The sequence below is a fragment of the Vanessa tameamea genome, chromosome 6, assembly GCF_037043105.1.
Source record: "Vanessa tameamea isolate UH-Manoa-2023 chromosome 6, ilVanTame1 primary haplotype, whole genome shotgun sequence".
NCBI lineage: Eukaryota > Metazoa > Arthropoda > Insecta > Lepidoptera > Nymphalidae > Vanessa > Vanessa tameamea.
In genome coordinates, this window is record NC_087314.1 from 9,093,943 (window position 1) to 9,108,367 (window position 14,425).

Consider the following 14,425-nt stretch of genomic DNA (forward strand, 5'->3'; position numbering starts at 1 on the left):
TAAATAAAATAACATAGAAATATACTTTTATTACTGTATTTATTATAAATGTATTTCTGTTAACCAAAAAAAAATCGATATACGATAGAAAATATCAAAAAATAAAACGTGAACTTAATCACTTTACTAAACAAGACAGCGTAAAACGGGCGAGGTGGAATACTGAAAAAAAAGTACGTCGTTTTAATGAACCTGCTTTATTTTGATATATTTACTAAACAAAATAAATTATTAACAACCAAAAGCAACGTTAACCGCTTGTTAGTAATAAAGGTTTCGAAATTGTTATAAGTACGTGATAAAAGTAACACGACATTTTATTCTTGACTATTTGTAAACTGAATTTACATGTCTATTTACTCTGCCGAAAAAACGGGATCAACGGTGTTATTTTTATATAATAATATCATGTAGGCAGTAAATATACAAACTATCTCACCTCAAAATGTATGAAGATCAAACAAGTTATTTGCTGGAAATAAATAAAAAAACTTTAATTTCTTTCAGACTTTATGACTGATATATATGATGCCTAAATAATATTATTATGCATAACTAACTAATGATTTTGCAACTAAACAAATGAAAAATAATAATTTCAGTTCATAGCAGTATCATCAGATACTTTTAAAATTAAGACTTCTATTTATTTTTTATAAAAATAGTTTGTTAAATTTGATACCAGTTATTTTATATACTTTTTAACTCACAATAACAATGGCACTATATCCTCTTGCTTCATTTTTCCATAATATTTTGATATACCGTCTACATGACCCATACCCACGACGGCCAACACACGTGGATTTTGAACTGTAAATATAATTCCTATTCACATTTGTGTGTGTTTTGGTTGAATGTGACACAGAACCGAAACCAATTCGACCAACCCTTTGGTTATATAGTTCTACTCTCTTGCGGCTAGTGTTTTAATTTGTTCGTTTTGATTAAAGTTATTTACAGCAGGCGAGGATTCCAATTTTAACAGTATCGCAAAAATAGAAAGTGTGTACATATTGCATTTCCGAATTTTGGGGTCAAATTTTTAATAAAATTATTTTTGTAAATTTCTCACAAGTAGTCAAGCGACTTGTGCGCCCCACAAGTACATAGTTCTAAATTTTAACCTTACTTTTATATCAATACGTTTAAAGAATATAAATACAAATAATTGCATTTTTACATTCATCTTCATTGTACTGTTTCCATTATCAACGTTACCTACAGAGTTAATAGAATATGTTATGAGAAGGTACCTGCACGAACACATTCTTGCAACGAAAACGCAAGACATTTATCGCGCTCATCGACGAATACATGAAATATTTTTTTAAAAGCCGGGACTTCTCTCGTAATCTCCTGAAATTGTTCCTGCACGTAGTCTTTATTTTTATACTTTTCCAATTGGTTTTTACTAAAATATTTGAACATCAAAATTATTGATTACGTAAAATTACGAACTTCAAGCCTTCACTACTCTACAATATACATATTAAAAGAAACATACTTCAAAGGCTTAGGATTTGCCGTCGTGAGATGATAAAGAACTTGTCCTACTTCTAAAACATTTAAAGATTGAAAAGCTCTAGCTATTGTTATTTGTATTGGACGGTCTCCGAGAAATAGTTTGCAGCCGGGTATTTTTTTCATCTAAAATTAGAAATAACAAATTAAAAAATGAAATAGTATCCAGTGGCTAAATCTTTAACAGTTGAAAATATTTAATCATCCTTAGTAAAAATGTAACTTATTTTCGTAAACTATTATGTTATTTTTATGAATTTGCAACAATTACCTCTTGATAAGCTCTTCTGAATTCTCCACCTGGTGCAACACCTAATTCCTTTGCTATATCCGCGTAAGTTTTGAGTAGCATCGCGTGAAGCATTCCAGAAACCAAGCCCTGACCCTTTACAGCCTGCCTAATAAAAAATCAAACTTATCCTAGATACATTGCATATCCAATTAATATATTAAACATAAAAATGTGTTTTTAAATTAAATTGTTAATTCCTTACTTTATTTTCTGCGCGTCCAAATTTTTTGCATCTTCTAAAAATTTTTTATCATCTAACTCCAATAGAGAAACTCTTTGCCGACATAGCTCTATTAGAATTGCATTTGGATTTAAAACCTTAACTATCTGTTACAAAACAAAAGTGTATTATGAAACATAAGTTTGTATTTTGTTGCGTCCTATTCCTAAATGTATTAAATATTATTTTTAATTATGTAGGATTCTTGCATTCGCATAGTTAATATTAATTTTACCTCATGTTAAAAATAATTATAAGTCGGTGCCCATTGATATATAAAAATCATTTTTTATATATCAAAGCCTCTAAGTTATGTTTCTTAATTTTTTTTATCTTTAAATTGTTTGCAAATCTTATAATGTAAGTATCTATTTTTTTTTAAACTACGAAAATGACAATAGTTATGAAATTCTAGCTTACCTTCGAAACATCTTCCACTGATTGCTTACTAAAATGAACAGTTCCCAGCAAAACAACTTTAGCTTCGTTATTGTTTTGTAGTAAAGTTGCTGAAGACGGAAGATCAGATTCAACAACACTTCCAAAACCTCTAGATAGATTTACCCTTGTATCTAAAATTAGTAGGCAATAATTGATATTGATTTCTTTATTATACTTACAAAATATCGCATCAAAACAAAAATACAAACAATTGTTGTTTGTTGTGTGATGTAATGTTTTTACATGAATATATTGAATTCTTGGATACAAAATTTTCTTTAAAACCATACATGCTGTTTTTTTCATTTTAATTATATAATTAACTACACGAAAATTTTGACTTTAATCTACACATTGTTACTTAAAATTTGTGCTAAAATAGATCGACTACTTTATCTATCATGTTAATTGTCAATTTATTATTTTTAAATTGCCTATATTCGTCAATGTCCAGTCAAAATCTTTAACATTTTTGAAAGTACTACTTATTTTTGAACACCCTTATATATGAATTGTTATAAAAACTTTTTTCTAGCATAAGGCTGAGGCCGCATTACGGTTTTTTCCAGCTAGCGGTTAACCGCTACAACCGCGAAACCGCTTGAGACGCACGCACTACGATTAAAAATCGCGAAACTACCCGTGATTCTCACAGTTAGAAGATGGATGGCAGTATGTGTTGTTGCTCTGATATTAAGAAATAGAAAGAGAAGACGTCAGCGTAAATTTTGTGACATTTCGCAGTTTTAAAATCAGTCGCGGGTAAAAACTGCAAGTGCGGCCGATTGTATTCTTAATACACAAATTCACTCGATTAAAAACCGCAGCGGTTTAACTGTAGTGCAGCCTCAGGCTAAGGAATATAATTTTATTAGATGTGTTGATACAAGAAAAACTACGAATCCGGTAGATTAAAATCTGCATACCTAATAATTTTAAAATTTTAGCTTACAAAATGTCTTAAAATCTCGTCTCTATAAATTAAGCGTTGGCCGCAAGCTGATTTGAGTTATGCTATGCTACATTACTTTTTACATAAAACACCGCTCTGATGTGCAAAGCAAAAATCAAGAAGCCGATTAGTCGGTCTCTGTACAACCGACTAATCGGTTAATCGGCTAGTTGGCCGAAGTTATAGTCGGCACATCTCCACTTTTTATACATTACAAAAATACCAAATTAATTACAAAGTTCATCATCGAAGCTCATTTTTGGGCCACTTTTTTAATGTTATTGTAAAAGTAATTCTATGGTATTTTATTTATTTTTCTTTTTTTAATGTCACCAATTCGTTCAATGTCGACAAGATGATTTTAATACTGTTGCTTGAATGTTGTCTTTATTACTAAAAGGGTAACTAGCGTCTATCAATAAAAAACTGTCTCTTAATTATTTTTTTTAATACTTAGACTTTAACAAAGGCATGTTATGTTAGTAACGGTTCTTTAAAAAAAAAAAGATTGAATTTATCTACGGATAAAATGTTTTAATCAATATTATTTTTGTTATATCTGATATGGTCAGAACTTCAATTCTTTGAATTCCACTTTGTACAAAATATTAACAGACTGTAACAGTCATATAATGTCTAAAAGTTAACATTTATTTTCGTTATCTGTTAAAGATTTAAAACATTGTTCATATTTTATACAAATTGAATTAGTATCAAATATACAAATTATACAATCATATACCACAAATGAATTAATAATAATTGTAACACAATTTGAATTCCTCAATTTCATTTCAGTTTTCATTTACGATATAATTTAATTATAAAAATATATATTTCACTATTCGATCTATGTTAATCGTATCGATAGATCGACGAAGACTCCATTGGTTTCTTGAAAAAGCGAGTTCTTTCATTCTGAAAAATAATGATAAATTTAATGATGATTTTTGCGATTTTTATGAATATGATTTGTCATAAACTTACTATTACAGAAAAGGCATAAGTGCCATGATATTTCCGGAAATTTACATTTGGTTCTTTTTAAAATTATATTAATATTTTGCTTGCCTACAGTTGCGGCGTCACTCAATTCAAAGATAATTTATTGTATTGCTAATTCGAACGGGATTAATTTTAATGCAATGCCAAAAGTTCGAATAAAATTCCATTCCATTCCATACAATAAAGTTTATACATAAACTTATTTTTGGTTAGTTACAATATTGTCCTTAAAAGAAATACTGTAGTTGATGTTACACGTGTACATTTGGAAATACGATAAAAAAGATTGAGCGTAAACGAAAGAAACTATATTACATTTAGATAGAAAGGTGATGCAAACTTTCAATGTTGTGCATTACTAAGAGTTTATGGTTAATATATTTATAATACAACACACTATTGCACTTAACTACTTATTTCCACTTTAATTTTATTTCTAGATAAAAGTTTCGCCGACGTTCAAAACGCCATTTTTTCGCAAATCCATAGTGAAATCATAGATTAATCCAGCTCTCGACTAATGATATCGCGACAATTTACTATCAAATGTTGTTTATTTGGCTTTTTTCCTGTTATGGTTGGAACATAGTATATGGCCATCTAAATGATCTAAATCGGTTCAGCAGTTTAAGCGTTAAGAGGTAACAGACAGTTACCTTGGCATATATTCGGTATTACAATAGAATATCTCAGTAACAGCCAGGAGTCTGGAAGTGTGTGCCCCGGAAAGCACGTAATACTGTTGGGCCTGCGTCTGATCTCGTTCCGGTCCCATCGGGTTACCAGAGTTCCGGAGCGAGGAGTTAGAGGGCGCGTACTCGTGCGTGGGCGAGCACTCACTCAGGGCAGCCAGCGGCGCGGCACGAGCTTGTAGGCGGCCAGCAGCAGCGCGCCCACGCACGCCGCGCGCACCGACACGCGCAGCGCGCGCGTGGACAGCGACGGCGGCGGCACCCTGCCGCAGACGACACGGCTTTATTTCAGTACGAACTAGGTTTTAAGGTACGCTTGATTTTAAAGCTCGCACTAGATGACTAGTGAAAGAACTCTAATGATAAACACTCGATACTAAATTGAATATTCATCATATATTCCTTTTATTTTTTAACCAATGGCTTCAGAAAAATAAGTAATCTCATTGACTTATATGTACGCTCCTAGACGAGCTGTTCCAAAATAAAAATTATGTCACAGTGACGGAAAAGGGAGAAAAAGTTAGTTCAGTGATTAAGTCGAGACAATCGCGTAGATGTGGCACAATAGATTTTTTTCTGTTTGTCCTGAGAGTATTACAGTGAAATTACTTAATTCGATAATGGCCATAATTGTAATAGTGTGATAAAAATTGTCTAATCTAGGCAATGATTATAACCACACAAAATCTATATAACAGATTTAAATTAGAACCTACATAAAACTTTTTTATTTCAACAGAAAATGTTAAATAAAAAAGTTATACTCTCTACTTTTGGCATATCTGTTTAAAGTATGTTTTGCCGATATGCGTACATAGATACTACTAAACTAAAATTGACCGAATTTATTACAAATATAAAAATAAATCGCTGCTTTCAAAAGCAGTCAACTCCTCTTGCTTGCTCGCAATCGACTAAATAAGTCGTGGGCAATTGACCGTACTCAGAGATCCTAAAATATAATCTCAGTACCAAACGCGTCTAGTACTACAAAAAAGTCACTATGTAAAATGATATTTCAACATTCGATATTTTACGTATCAAATTCTTTATTAGCACTCACATCATCAACGGGGTGATATCTTGGGGTCCGATCTTTCCCCAATGTTCCACGATTCCGGCCACGTGACCGATACCGACAACACCGACTATCCTACATGGTTCCCGACCTGTGAAAAATAAAAATATTGTGATTGATAGTGAAATTCAATACATCGAGCTAACCGAAACCAAAGATTGTTCAATGCTGTTTATATTGAGCTGGAACATAATTATCCAGACGGAAATTTGGAGTGCTCACAGGTGCGGAGAACTTTCTGGAAACTGAACATATAGAAATAGTTGCACATGCGGTCTCAAATACGCATATATGCAATTATTTTATTCAACAATTTCATACAAAAAAAACATTTCAATTCCTATTTATCTAATAGACATAATGATTATCGAGGAAGGTCTAATTCTTCCACCACAGCGTACCAGAAACACGTAGGTGTTCGTCAAGTAAAATAATAAGGAATAATTTGCGACGCTGTATACATACAAATCGCGATGCTAGGCGCTAGATAGCAAGAGTAAGGCAAGAAATACTTACGCGGTTGCAAAGCCGCAACTTGTAGAGAGTGACAAAGATACATATCCCTTTCAACGACAAAGACTCGTTTGAGCGGTGGGAACTCCTCCGCCATTTCTTCTAACATATCTTCGAGCATTTTCTTCTGTTTACACCGTTCTACTTCTTCTAAACTAGAATACAAGAACCATGTCAAATTTAGAAAAACAAAATTAGAAATTCGAATATTTCGCTCATTTAAGTAAAATAGATTGATAATTTAGAAAGTGGATTATTTATTTTTCGTGTTTTCGTTAATATTCCATAGAAACTATCAAGGTCCTTATTAAAAAAGGAAGTTGTAATTAAATGTAACTAATGTATTTAATATAGATATGTAGATATTTGTAATTAAAAAGGATACAAAAACAAAAAAAAAAACCATGAATATAAATTTAAAAAAAATCTACCTTTATAAATTGATTTAATATTGTGGCTATATTCGTAGTCAAACAAGCTTACCTGATATTCTGATTAGATGTTAGCAAATGCCAAACGAATCGTATCGTCTGTCCCCACGAGAGAGATGATATGGCCCTTTGTAAAGTTACATTGATAGAACGATCACCTAATTGGACGATACAATTTGGAATCTTCTTGGCCTGTTCATATAAAAAAATATTAAAAATAAATGTTGATATGTTTAGAATGTATACTAGACTATGAATTTATTTTATTCATGACAAGCCAACTATGCAGGAAATATTACAGTGCACGAATGTATAAAAACCGAGATACTTTCTATTATTCCATTCTCATAAACCGATAGGATGTCAAAACCGACACAATGGAGTTTAATTTTTGATTTGAACCAAGGAATTAGGGTCTACATTCTTACTAGATAGGTATTAGACCAACGAGGCCAATAAAATAAAATAATTTTATGATAAAAAAAAATTAACCTCTGCCATAGCACGCCGAAACTCGCCCCCAGGTGCCATACCAAGTTCCCTCGTAATATGCGCTGACATGTTCAGCAGTAGAATATACATCAGGCCATTAAAAACTCCATTTTGTGCCATTGTGGCCCTAGAGACAATACAATTTGTATAATTTAATTAACAATTAAAATACAAAACTCAAAGATACGAATTTCGGTCAAGGCAAGACAACATTTTCCTTCAGACATTTGATCTACCTTTATTATATTGATATTGGTAATAACATCAAATTATTTAAATAGTAAACAAGGTATTTAAAATAATTAAAAAAAAGCCTACAATATAATTAATTAACCTATTTATGATATGAAGTCAGGTTATTTAAAGATAATGGTTAATCATCTATAACTAATTAGAAATAAAATATGTACTTTATAACTATTAATCTCATTATGTCTGACCCCTAACCGAACCGCTTCGTTATCACCCACTGTGACACTAAGAAATACTGCACCTTCATTACTTAGCTATTCAAAAGATGACCACAGTTTTTTATATCATATTTACAACTTAGCATGTTAAATGATTGTACCTTATTTTAGCTATATTAATATTCTTTGCTTCTCGTAATATAATTTCTTCATCAAGTAATAAGATATTAGTTCTTTGATCACATAACTCTACCATCACAATGTGTGGACAAACTTTTTGTATCACCTGAAAAAAAACATCTTTCAAATTTATAATCATAATAAAAACATACATGAACTATTTTATTAAATAAACCTGGCAATGTTTGTATATATCGTGAAAATTGTCATCTTAATATCAAATATATTGCTAAATTAATTTTAAGCTAGTTTTAATAAATGTATTCATATTTATTTAATTAAATGTAAAACATATTATACATATGTTAAGTGCAACTATTGGAAATACAAATAAATAGATATATCAAAATCACTAAAAGATAAATATAAACACAAACCTTTGAGACATCCTCTTGTGACTCTAAACTGAAATGAGCAGTTCCTACCAAATAAACCTTGCCTCCGTCCGGAGCATCTAACACTGTTACTGTGCTTGGCAATACATCTTCTGACTCTTGAGCTTCATCCTCAATTGGTTGTCGATTATTGCCTTGAAAATATATATGATTTTTTTATTTAAGTATAATTACATATATTTTAATTTTATAAGTAACATTCATTTTATCATAACTGGTTCAAGGTAATATAAGGTAATATATAGATTTTACAATATTCAAATAATACACTTTTAGTTCTCAAAGTTCATGTTTAATAAAGTTTATATACAAAATGTACCAATTATATAATCCCTTGACAGAAATTAGAAGTAACTAGGTATGTACAGGTGAATAAATATTAGTGATCGAATATTAAAAAAATGGTTAATAGTTTTCTATCTAATCAATTAGGATAAGAATAAAACTACTACTTTCTAGTTATTTCATTAAATCTGTAGCTTTAAATAAAAAATTAAAGGAGGAAGTACACATTTATATAAATAGTAATGTAAGAAGACTACAAAACATAAAATTTAACTAAATTCAATATATTATACACTATAGGAATATGTAATTAAACTCTTACCTTCAACATTACCTTCTGCTATAAGATCTGCTGTAACATCTTCAGATATTATCTCTTTCGCTGGATAAGGAGTAGAAGTAATAAAGTTAGGCCTATCTGCAATTAAATTAAACAACTCTATTAAACAAGAAAAAAAAAGAATTGTCCACTTGCATCACAAAGGTTAAAATTAAACACAAATATGATAATATATTTAATCCACAGTCTATTAGTCAATCACCAAATGGATTTCATTTCTTTTATTTTTACAAAGATTTACATGAATCTATTTAACTTAGGTGTAATTTTAGGAATGATGGTTTGACAGTCATACAAAGTTCACATTTAAACTTAAGAATAAAGTTTAATTTAAATATAAATCTATAGAAATAATATTCACTTTTTCTAGCATTTTTCCTTTTCACCATTTGTATTCACATATAATTCAATTAAATTTGTTCAGGTATGTTCCAAAGCTACGACACAACTAAATCTTATACAACTTCAAGAAACCATACAAACCACTGGCAATAATACATTAATACCCTGCTATATAACCTTGCTCGCTACCGACTACTCTAACTATTTAATATAATCTCATATGCTAATAAGCTGTGCATTTGACACTATAATTTTTTAAAAGTTACCTATTCGCTACACTAAATAATAATATTTTTAGTTTTTCATGGATATAATGAATTTGAAAAAATAATAAGTAAAATTAAAAGTAATCAATTTTACCACTATTTGTTGTGCTTTGATTCATAACTGTGGGAGCATCACCACCTCCTTCCTCAGCTCTTAAGAACATTTGACATTCATTTACAATATCACATTTGACTGCTGGTGGCTGTGAAGGGTTGTTTATAAGCAGCTGTTCCCTTTCGGCATTAGAATCCATTTCACAATTTTATCTGCAAAATATTTATAACTTCAAAAAATATACAAAAATATAAAAAAGTAAAAGTTTTATTTGAATACAGACTATGAATGATAAAAAATGTAAAAGTAGTGACGAAATGAGTGCTTACGTGGTGTAAGTACGACATTTATGTACTAACAATAACTAAAATAAATAATATTAAGTTTTATTTTCTGAGATAAACTTATTATTTTTTGTTTAGTACAAAACAAATAACTTGTCGTTTACAGAAACCACAAGTCTAACGAATTATTCAAAAAAAACAAGTCAAATACTTGCGGTTAAAAAAAATACTTTTTATCAGATACAGTATTCATTTTCACCTTCAATATTAAGTAAAGTAAGCATACCAATTTATTTATTCTATATTAGGTCGGAAATAATACAAATATTTCTTTTATCTTTTTTTTATAGCATTAATTTAAAAAACAATGTATCAGTTTTAATATTTCGACATAAGTTTTACAATTTACTGTGACATGTCAACCATAGACATAATAATATCATAAGTTTTGACATTTGAGTGAAGTTGTCATTTGTCTTAAAGGATAGATGTTCATTCGAATTATATGAGATTTTTATATCAGCGCCACATACAAGGCAGTATAATGGAATGATTATTTAGGTAGTGGTAGTTTATGCAGAAGCGTAGACCAAATCTCTGGATACCTAAATTAAAACAATTTAAGAATAAAAACCAATAGATATAATATCCGCTAATATTTTCTTAATCATTTTCGTTTCATCTTACCGTCTATATATTTTATGTTAACTTAAATAAAAATTGGACTGCTCTTTATAATAAAAAAATATGTTAAAATTAATTTGAAATATTTATTAATAATTTCTTAATAGTTTTTTAAAAACATATTTTGCAGCTATATGAAAAAAGCTTATGTTATCTATGGACTGTTACATCACTTCATCGAATTCGGAATTTGAGATTTAATTTTCCGATTGCATTCTAGGTTTTCTACTGTGCATTTCCATTTTCAAAAGCTCATAAAAAAAACAAAATGAGCGCCTGGAGACAAGCAGGTCTTAAGTAAGACTTCAAGTTAATCAAAATATATTCTAATAATTAAACAATTTTAGTAAAATGTTATATCTTTTTTTAGTTACATAAACTACTCCAACATTGCTGCTAAAATTTTGCGGCGATCTTTAAAACCAGAATTACGAACAGAGGCATTACGGCGAGATGATTCTCACGTTCGTATCACACCGTGGACTGACGGCAGGCCAGCACGTAAGTTACAAATTTTAATATATATTTTAAATAGGTTATAATTTAATTTTTTGGTAAAGCAAACAAAACAAAGAATAAATTAAACATAAAATTAATTGATTCATATTTCAAACAGTAAAATTACCTAGTAATATATTTATTTCATAAATCCATCTCTTATTGTATACTTGATTTTTCAGATGAAAAGGATTAAGTTATTGTAAGTTAGGTGACTTCACAGATATTAATTCTGTTTTATTTAACAGCATGTTGTTCTCAACTAACATTATTTAGCATCCTCTATTTTATAGGCTGGTTCGAGTTTTTTATGCCTGGAGTGTGTTCACAACCAAATAAATTAAAACTTAATTTTTAAACAAGTCTTGTGACAGAATTTCATGCCTAATATTTAGTGTAAAGTGTGATATTTTATTAACAATATAAATAAATATTGCAAAAAACTTACATTTTGTTCTACTTTAATTTCAGATTTAAAAAGCAAAGCTGCCTAGATGATTACAATTTTTGAAAATTCAAGAAAATCGAGCATGAATTATTTAATTGTATAATAGCCTTACTGTAATAAAAATATACTAAAAAAATGTTGTTTATTGTTATAATGTAAACTAAACCACAATTTAGTTACTTCTTTATTAATTTAGTTTTTGGGTATAAAATTTTATATTACGTTTAATCTGTTTAATAATAAATTAAGAAGTGACAAACAATTGTAAATCCACACAGTTGTGATACAGTAGTATTGCTTCTATAACTTACAGGTCACAAAAAACCATTATAAATATGTTTATCTAGTTTTGCTACATTACAAATTTATCTTAATTTCCAAAATATATACCTTATATGTTTATCAGCGATAAATTCAAGTGATATTATTTGGAGTAACAAATAAATACCACATTTGTAAAAAACATTTTTTATTTAATTATTTTTTTTAATCTCCTCACTTTTACATACAAGTTAGCTTCCTTCACTTTGTCAATTATATTAGTACCTAATGGAGCTTTTGGGTCAATACTATCTAATGATATATCATGAAATTGGCACCCTTTCTTGAGTTTCTCTATACCATTCCATGCAATCATTATCCCATTATCTGTACAAACTTTAGAAGGTGGTCTCAATACATTACAATCTAGTAGATTGCCAACATTTGTCAAAGTTTCAAATATAAAATTATTACAAGCAACACCACCTGCAACCACAATAGTTTTACTTTCTTTAAGTAAATTATTTTTAGTACAGAACAACACTGCTCTCTCTATTCTATGTGCTATATGTTCTGCAATGACAATTTGTAAGCCTGCACAGAGGTCATTTACTTCTGGAATAATTCTATCTCCTACTGCATTATGTTCACTCTCCTTTTTTAGAAGATGTCTTATAAAAGTATCTTGGATACCACTAAAACTGAAATTACAATCTCTGTTTTTTACTAAAGGTATTGGAAATGGGAATAATTCAGGATTTTTGGATATTTTTGCAGCTGCTTCAATTGCTTTGCCTCCAGCCAATTTGGAGTAGGCTGGAATATTTCTTAGTTTCATTCTCCTCGCTGCTTTATCTAAAACTTCCCCAGGTGCATTATCTAAAGTATATCCCAGTAAGAGAAAATTGTCTACATTCTTTACAAGTGTAAGTATACAATGTCCACCAGATATTAACACAGCTAAAAATGGAAATTCTATTGCATGAAACATTCGAGCCACTAATGCGTGGGCTTCCATGTGATGAATTGGTATTATGGGTTTTTGGTACGTTTTGGCTAAATACCTAGCATACTTCACGCCTATTTGTAAACTAATCAATAAACCAGGTTTTATAGTTACAGCAATTGCATCAATGCTGTTTATATTTATAGAAGCTTTTTCTAAAGCTTCACTTACTGCTTGTTCAATATTTTCTCGATGCAAATCTCGTGCAACAAGAGGATTTACACCACCATATCTCAAATGTAATACATTTTGTGAGAAAAGCGACTCTCCTAATACATCTTTCTTTCCAGTAACAACAGCACAACCTGTATCATCACAAGATGTCTCTATACCTAAAATAGTACTACTTGGTTCGTAGCTAAGCTTTCTTAGATTTCCTCTTAATTGTTTCAGGACAAAATATCTTCTTAATGTGTTATATCCTCTATTTCGAAAAGATCTCATTGGAAAGTACATTTTATATATTATTAGTTTTTTAATTCACGACTTTAATTATTATCACATTACTTTTATGTTTATAAAGATGTAAATAAATTTATTATATAAATCCAACGTGAAATGTAATCGATTTTAAAACTCAAAATATATAAAAAAAAGAAAACATTAAAATTGTAAAAAAATATTTTGAATTTTGCAGTATTCGTCTTGCCGTATTAGAATTGGAAACTTTGACAGTTGACTTCAAGTTGTGTCAACTGCCATGCTGTCAAGTGTCAACAGTTGACGCTAGTAGTGTGCAAATCCAAAAAATATATAGTATCTGTAATTCCGTGTTTACACAACTTGCTCGTGATCCATATCGACATTCAATGGATTTTTTTTTATGATAGGTGGCAAACGAGCTAGGTTGCTCACCTGATGGAAAGTGGCTACCACCGCCCATGGACATCTGCAACACCGGGGGGCTTGCAGATGCGTTGCCGGCCTTTAAGGAAGGAGTACGCTCTTTATTGGATTGTATGGAGAAATATTTGTGTACCTTTAACACCCGTTTTTACATTAGTCCCAAAATGTAGTATTCATGTCGATTGTCGGTCAACGATATTGCGGCATAAATGTCGGGTGACATCTTCATGTCGCGGGACATGCCGCGTGTCAACGTTCTTCGTATGTCCCCACAAGTCCACAGTTAAAACTAAACACTCTAGACAGTCAGCTGACGGCTTACTTTATGTTTCTGTAGCAGTAGAGTTGATTAAGGAATTTACTGAAATCATCCATGGATATGAGACAATTCTTAAGGAAAATATAAAAACTAAATTAAAAATAATATCGTATGGGAATCGATCGTAACTTTGAATATACTTAAAATCAATGCATTTAAATAT

The 14,425-nt window shown here is 30.2% G+C and overlaps 4 protein-coding genes across 9 annotated transcripts; 1 reads left to right on the plus strand and 3 right to left on the minus strand.

Annotated features, from left to right (window-relative positions):
* Window positions 1-31: 31 nt before the first annotated feature.
* Window positions 32-2,874, minus strand: LOC113393291 (traB domain-containing protein-like). Of its 2 annotated transcripts, XM_064215176.1 has the most exons (9): window positions 2,687-2,874; window positions 2,457-2,608; window positions 2,019-2,143; window positions 1,796-1,922; window positions 1,508-1,650; window positions 1,257-1,414; window positions 711-813; window positions 440-472; window positions 32-162 (listed from the first exon to the last, which is right to left on the minus strand). In XM_064215176.1, exons 1-8 carry the CDS (start codon window positions 2,781-2,783, stop codon window positions 466-468), a joined length of 912 nt encoding a protein of 303 aa, XP_064071246.1. In that variant the 5' UTR covers window positions 2,784-2,874; the 3' UTR covers window positions 32-162; window positions 440-465. The 2 variants fall into 2 exon arrangements, with proteins under 2 accessions (XP_064071246.1, XP_064071245.1); XM_064215175.1 differs by lacking the exon at window positions 440-472.
* Window positions 2,875-3,865: 991 nt separating this feature from the next.
* On the minus strand, window positions 3,866-10,631 carry LOC113393506 (traB domain-containing protein-like). 4 transcript variants are annotated; one of them, XM_026630416.2, is made up of 11 exons: window positions 10,487-10,631; window positions 9,956-10,128; window positions 9,236-9,331; window positions 8,611-8,762; window positions 8,215-8,339; window positions 7,644-7,770; window positions 7,204-7,343; window positions 6,724-6,875; window positions 6,193-6,298; window positions 5,275-5,389; window positions 3,866-4,347 (listed from the first exon to the last, which is right to left on the minus strand). In XM_026630416.2, exons 2-10 carry the CDS (start codon window positions 10,113-10,115, stop codon window positions 5,275-5,277), a joined length of 1,173 nt encoding a protein of 390 aa, XP_026486201.1. In that variant the 5' UTR covers window positions 10,116-10,128; window positions 10,487-10,631; the 3' UTR covers window positions 3,866-4,347. The 4 variants fall into 4 exon arrangements, with proteins under 4 accessions (XP_026486201.1, XP_026486203.1, XP_026486206.1 ...); XM_026630418.2 differs by having other exon boundaries at window positions 10,460-10,630; XM_026630421.2 differs by lacking the exon at window positions 10,487-10,631 and adding an exon at window positions 10,246-10,262.
* Window positions 10,632-11,002: 371 nt separating this feature from the next.
* On the plus strand, window positions 11,003-11,908 carry LOC113393509 (protein stunted-like). Of its 2 annotated transcripts, XM_026630429.2 has the most exons (4): window positions 11,003-11,181; window positions 11,255-11,385; window positions 11,565-11,584; window positions 11,854-11,908. In XM_026630429.2, the coding sequence occupies exons 1-3, from the start codon at window positions 11,153-11,155 to the stop codon at window positions 11,576-11,578; spliced, it is 174 nt and encodes a 57-aa protein (XP_026486214.1). In that variant the 5' UTR covers window positions 11,003-11,152; the 3' UTR covers window positions 11,579-11,584; window positions 11,854-11,908. The 2 variants fall into 2 exon arrangements, with proteins under 2 accessions (XP_026486214.1, XP_026486213.1); XM_026630428.2 differs by lacking the exon at window positions 11,565-11,584.
* Window positions 11,909-12,282: 374 nt separating this feature from the next.
* LOC113393505 (tRNA N6-adenosine threonylcarbamoyltransferase, mitochondrial-like) lies at window positions 12,283-13,650 on the minus strand. The gene has a single exon (XM_026630415.2). It carries the CDS (start codon window positions 13,551-13,553, stop codon window positions 12,300-12,302), a length of 1,254 nt encoding a protein of 417 aa, XP_026486200.2. The 5' UTR covers window positions 13,554-13,650; the 3' UTR covers window positions 12,283-12,299.
* Window positions 13,651-14,425: the final 775 nt, after the last annotated feature.